A 6,937-nucleotide genomic window follows, 5' to 3' on the forward strand; every position below is an offset into this window, starting at 1 on the left:
TCAGCAAACCGTCGGCTAAAGATAGAGATACATGTCTGTGCAAAAAACACGAGAACATACTATTACTTTGTGATAAACTTATTAAACAGCGTGTTTTGAAAGAAAAAAATATTGAAAAAGTAGCGAAACAAGTTTGTTGTAGTACTGATAGAAGAGAATGCATGCTCAGAGAATGTAACACTTGTTTTAAGTCTCGTGTTCAATTTCAAGCAAAAGGGTACTAAAAGCTGAAAGTATTATAGTTAGGTTACAGTGGGAAAAAGATAAACAGGAATACGAAAAGATGAGAGAAAAGAAAACAACAAGTGTTATCAGGAAAAGTGTGAAGCGTGGAACACTTAAAGATCTTAAATTAAAATTCTGTGAATCAATTTGAAACGAGCTATGCAAGCATGTTTTTATAACAAGACACCAGTTCAGAATGAATTGAAATACAAACAATTAAATGAAACAGAAAATGTGAACGAAGCTGTTATACATATAGATTTTTCTGAGAACTATGTGTGCAAGAATTTTGCTGCAATTCAATCTTCACATTTTGGAGCAATTAACAAACAAGCTACATTGCATATAGGAGTAATTTATAAAATGAATGGAATTCAGTCATTTTCAACTATATCCGATTCTTTGGGGCACGATCCTCCTTTTATATGGGCACATCTGGAACCCGTGCTAATTGAACTCAAGATAGATAGCCCACAAATTACAGATCTTCATTTTTTTTCTGATCGACCAACCACACAATATAGGAATAAGCAAAACTTCTTCTTATTCTCTACATTGATATACGAATTAAAATTTAATTTAGCCAGTTGGAATTTTTTTGAAAGTGGGCATGGCAAGAGAGCACCAGATGCGATAGGAGGATCTGTGAAACGTCAGGCAGATCAATTGCTTAATATGGGTGACCTTCCAGATGGAGAAAGTTTATATAATTTTCTTAACAATGGACATTCATTTATAAAGTTTTACTATATTGAGGGATCCAAAATTACTACTTTTGACTCAAAATGTTCCAAAACATTAAAGGCTATTACAGGCACTATGAAATTGCATCAGCTGCACACAGACAGAAAATTTAATGTTTTGTATCAAGATTTAAGTTGCATCTGTAAGAGGGCTACAGTTTGCACTTGTTACAATTTAAAGCGATATATGTTTTCCGAAAACACTAGCACGGCGGTAAAAAAATATTTGTGTATTTTATTATTTTGCTAATTTATTTGTTTCTTTAATAATAAAGTTTATTTTAAGTACTTCCGTGAATTTCTTTTTAATATTGCAGAATTTTAACAGTGATAAAAGTATTACTTCGGCCAATGCAATCGATGTCAATTATTACCAATTTTAACATTTAGGCAACAATATTATTGATCTGGTTAATTTCGATGAAAATTTGAATATCTTGTTGATTGGAGCAAATGATGTTGTGAGCGACCACGACTTTCTTCACATTATTGATATATGGTAATGATCCAGTAACGGAGCGGACAGTATTTGTACAATTTAAATCCAAAAAAGATTTTTGTCGAGTTTCTTTTTTTAAAGACGCTTGACCTTTTTTTAAAAAATAATGTACTGAATTTACTTGTATACTAAGATTTTTCCCTATAATTTAAAATGTAACTTACACTGTTTTGCTTTTAAATAATAAATAATTAGAAAATGTCAGTAACGGAACAGACATTGTCACATAAAAAAAATTTTTATGTCATTAAATTTGGCTAATATACTTAACATGTAGGGTGTAGTTATAGTACCCAGTATATTTCATTATAAAAATAGAATTTGTTACAAAAATAATAATAATTCACAGATGTAGTTACATTTAACGGTAACGGAGTGGAAAAAATGATTGCCTCATTACTTGATGATATCCAAAAACATTTAAAAAAGCAGATTCGTGCAAAACCAAATCTATTTTGTACATCCCTAATGATGAAATTTAACATACTTGTTAAAACTTTATAAATAGTCCAAACTTTATTTTCATGCAACATTAGTTGCGACAAAACCGTCTTATGAGAAATGACTCATATATATATATATATATATATATATATATATATATATATATATATATATATATATATATATATATATATATATATATATATATATATATATATATATATATATATTTGGTAGGTGACACTTACTTTTTACAGCATTTTTGTTCCCAGTCTCTAATCTGCTCAATTATTGGCAAAACATTCTTAATTGTTATTTAATGACGAATGAAAAATTTTTCTCGGGAGTATACGGAAGGTAAAATGATTTTTCCTATCTAATCTATACTAAATTAAAGCATGAACATAACTTACTATTCACCGTGTAGTCGTTTAAAAATAACATGCGTATATGTTTCGAATATTTAAAAGACATTATTATAGACTTATATAAATCTACAATCGCGGTTTTAGTTAATAACAATATACAAAATCCTTGTTCAATCAAAAAACGAAACATTCACTTTGTATAGTTTAGTTTAGTTTAAGTGATCAATAATTTAAAAGTACATACATCTAAAATTTGTAAAAATTTATCAAATTTTGAAAGGAATATAAAACTTTATCCACTTTTTTATTAAAAATTATCGATAAAGATAGATTGCATCAGACACCTATACTAACGGTATTCACTACTTATGTATATCTGTCACACAAGTATCTATTTTAAAAATATATTAAAAAACATGAAGAAAGAAATTTTTATGGTTCGTGCAGGACTGAAACAATATGTGAAAAATTCCCTAAAGCAGTAGTAACAAGAAAACCCTATATACTTGAGTTTTTCTTTCTTCAGGCGAGAGACGTGTTTTGTAATGGTTCTCAATGATATGAAGTGCATATTTTAACCACTTTGGATCTTTGACTTTATTATTGAAATTAAAAACATTATTTTTTTTTGTTATCTTTAGTTCTTCTCTATTACTGATGCAAATTTTCATCAACCCGATTTTTGAACATGTTAAGAAAAGTAAAGTTAACTACTTTTTTTGCGGCAGGGTGTTTCACAGTTAAACAATAAAAAAAAAACAATTTCTGAAGAAATTCTCTATCTGTATGCATTCCAATACTCGCGATTTTTGAAAGTTTTTTATTGTAAACTCAGATACTGTTGTTTTTTGTTGATAATAAACAAAACATTACAAAATGGTAATAATTCGTCCCCTCAGTATTATCTTGTTCTATCTACAAATTTTTTTTTTTTGCAAAAACCAATTTTTATTGTTTAAAAAAGTATAATGTATTATTTCCACTTATCAATAAATTATTACCTTCTCTGCTTCGTCAAGATTTATTCAATTTGACTTTGTTCTAATTACATTTTTACGTATTTTGTTAGTTTTATCTTATTCTATTTCACTTTTTAAAACATTTTAGTATTATAATGCTCTAATGCCCAAATCTGCAAATCAATGTTGTAGCGCAAGTCACGTGACTTTTTATTTTGATATTTTCAAAATGTCGTCAAGTAAGTTTATTGGTTTAGTTACAAAAGAAACAGTTGACTTTGAATTACTTAATACCAACTCGTAAGTAGTTTCTATTACTATGGTAATTTTAAAATTTGAAAATAAAAAGGAAAATTTTATTTTTCCGATAATTGGATTCCATTTTATGTTCTTTTAACGATAAAATAGTCAACTATTATATCGTGCATTATCAACTATTATATAAATATCGTGCATTAAAGGGTTAAAATAACTTAAGACTAGCTCTCATACACAGTACTAGTAGTTAACTAACTATAAATCTATATGTATAACTATATATATATAACTATATGTATAACTATATATATTGTGCCTTTAAATAACTATATATATATTGTGCAAAGTCTTTAAGTAAGACTAAATTCTTTATATTATTTATTTCCTAACTGTAAAAAAATAACTTATATTACCCTGCTAATTACGATGCTTATGAAATTCCAATTGTCATTAATTTTTGATTTTTTTTTAATATTATGTTGTTTTTAAATGTAGCTAAAGTTTATACTTTTTATTTCTACAGTGTCGATTCAAGTTTCCACAATAAGCTACTACATACGGATTTAGAAATAGTTGTGCCAATAGAGCAACTCTCGACGAAAAAAAAAGTTGGACGTAAAAGAACCAGAAATCCAGATAGCTGGAAATGCAATGTCAATAAGAAAAGGCGTCAAGCTGGCCAGGAGTATAAAAGCAGGAATAAAGTGATAAGAAGAAAGAGAGAGATCAATAATGAGAAGGACTGTACTAACTGTAAATTTAAATGCCACATTTATTTTCCGCAAGAGCAACGGGAGTTACTATTTAACAAATTTTGGGGACTCAATGATGACCTCAAAGCACACTTTTATAGTGAAAATACAACACGTATTGTGAAAAAAACTAAACGAACACTTGCAATATCATCGAGGCGGCAATACTCATTTGCCTACTTTTTTCACCTGGCAGGGATTCCCATCAGAGTTTGCAAACCTTTCTTTTTAAACACTCTTGACATAAGCCAACAAAGAATTTCATATTTTTATAAACATTTCCAAACAGATACAAACACGCCTACCCCAAGAAAACAAGGTAAACATACAAAAAAGAAAATTCCTGACGCGGTCAGAGATGGCGTTAGGAAACACATATATAGTATTCCGGTTATAGACTCGCACTATTGCCGTGCTAATACAAATAGAAAATACTTTGAGTCTGAATTGTCTATTAGTCGACTGTATGAGCTTTACCAAGACTTTTGTCAGCAAAAACGATTTCAACCGGCTAAAAAGCACTTATACTCTGAAATTTTTTTAACTGAGTTCAATATTTCTTTCCAGCAAAGAAAAAAAGATAGGTGTGATAAGTGTGAAATTTTTAAAATCAAAAGTGCTGAAGGTATTTTAAGTGATTGTGAACGGGCTCAGCATCTAAGTCATATTGAACAAAAAGAAGATGCACGCAAAGAGCGCAAAAAAGACAGACAGTCAGGACATCCTGTTCTCTGTTTTGATTTACAAAATGTTTTAACAGTTCCCAAGGCTGAGATATCCAACTTCTTTTATCTTAGGAAGCTGTCTGTTTATAACATGACAGCACATCTTTCTTTAGATAAAGATGTTTATTGTTGTATCTGGTCTGAAAGCCAATCTGGCAGAGCCGAAAATGATTTGGCATCTGCAATCCTACGAATTTTAGAATCTGTGCTTACCACCCATCCACAACTTAAGAACCTCATTTTATGGTCAGATTCTTGCGTTCCGCAAAATAGAAACAGTATTATGAGCACGGCAATAAAGCATTTTTTAAATGCTCATCCTGATGTTGAATCTATCACTCAAAAGTTTTCTGCAAGCGGACATGGCTGTGTTCAAGAGGTTGATGCGGTTCATAGAAGCATTGACCAAAAATTAAAAAAAACTGAGGTATACAGTCCACTGGGTCTGATCAGAATACTAAAGTCTGTTAGGCGACAGAAACCTTTCAATATCCTGCAGATGAAAGATGTTGATTTTTTAAATATTCAAGCTGGAGCTAAAAGCTATAACTTTACCAAAGTGCCCTTTACTCAAGTAAAGCAATTAAAATACTATTCCAATCATTTCTTTTACTGTTTCATTTAAAACAAAACATGCAGACGGCTTCACCTCAGTTTTTGCAGGTGCCCAATCATTAAGAAAAAAGAAATCTACAGCATATCCCATAACTGCACCAAAACTGTCAATTCAGACCAAAAAAAGCCACTTACTTTCAAAAGAAAAGAATGAAGATATTAAAAAAATGATGCCCTACATGCCTGAGATTGATAGAAATTATATGGCAACTCTTTGTGATTAGTAATTCATGTGCATCTCCCATGTACTTTTCTTAATAATTTTATGTCTTAATATAATTGTTTCATGAAAAAAAAAATGTTTTACTTGAACACAACCAAATAATTTCTAAAACAGGGGTGGATCCAGGTCATTGTCCTAGGGGGGAGGGGTTATATGACCAAAAAAAATGATTTTTTCAGCTAAAACCACTGTTTTATTTGATCATTTTTCTAACTAAGTTTAATAATTCTTTCCGGCAAAGAAATAAAGATAGGTGTAATTAGTGTAAATTTTTTAAAATCAAAAGTGCTGAAGGTACTTTAAATGATTGTGAACGGGCTCAGCATCTAAGTCATATTGAACAAAAATAAGATGCACGCGAAGTTTACTAATAAATATATTAAATGTGTATATAACTAACTTTTTTTTGCCAAAAATTCAAATGTTGCAAAATAATATTTTGTATTTTTATTTTTTTTTTAATTTCTATCAATAATATTTTAAAGATTGATAATTCTTAAGATGCGGGGGGGGGGGGGGTAGGGGGATACTCCCATCTTTGTATCCGTCCTTGGTAAGAAATACATTTAAAACATTCACCAAATAAGACATTTGTGCATGTTTGGACAAACTATAATTAAAAAACCCAAAGAAATTGACATAGAACATTATACAATTTTTGTATTTTGTAAAGTTTGTCAGTAATTTGTTCTATCTCAAAAGTCAAAAATCATTAGTTTAAACACTAAATACACAATAATTTTCTAAAAATGGTTTATAAGGGTATTATATATTGACCTTGACAATTTTATAATAACAAAATTTGGTGCAAAGTTTACTTTGAAGATTTTTAGGGCTTTTGAAAATTCAAATGCCTTTTTTTCAAAACCATAGTTTAGCGACGCAGAACAAGATAATACTGAGGGGACGAATTGTTGAAAGCGTATTGTTGTGTAGCAATCATCATATTTATGAAAGTAGTATTTTTTTAATAATAACTCTCTAAAAAACCAAAGCAAATTGTAACATTTTTCAAACTTATTTTTCTTCCCCTGTCAAAAACCGTAAGGAAATGGTACTGAAATTTGATTAATTTTTTTTGAGGAATCATTTGTGAGGAACTTTGTTGTAAATTTACGTGGTACAT

General features: G+C 29.5%; 1 protein-coding gene across 1 annotated transcript; it reads left to right on the forward strand.

Moving 5' to 3' along the window:
* Window positions 1-3,407: 3,407 nt before the first annotated feature.
* On the forward strand, window positions 3,408-5,825 carry LOC136076859 (uncharacterized). Its single transcript, XM_065790469.1, has 2 exons — window positions 3,408-3,538; window positions 4,020-5,825. Exons 1-2 carry the CDS (start codon window positions 3,468-3,470, stop codon window positions 5,596-5,598), a joined length of 1,650 nt encoding a protein of 549 aa, XP_065646541.1. The 5' UTR covers window positions 3,408-3,467; the 3' UTR covers window positions 5,599-5,825.
* Window positions 5,826-6,937: the final 1,112 nt, after the last annotated feature.

Source organism: Hydra vulgaris, chromosome 02 (assembly GCF_038396675.1).
Source record: "Hydra vulgaris chromosome 02, alternate assembly HydraT2T_AEP".
NCBI lineage: Eukaryota > Metazoa > Cnidaria > Hydrozoa > Anthoathecata > Hydridae > Hydra > Hydra vulgaris.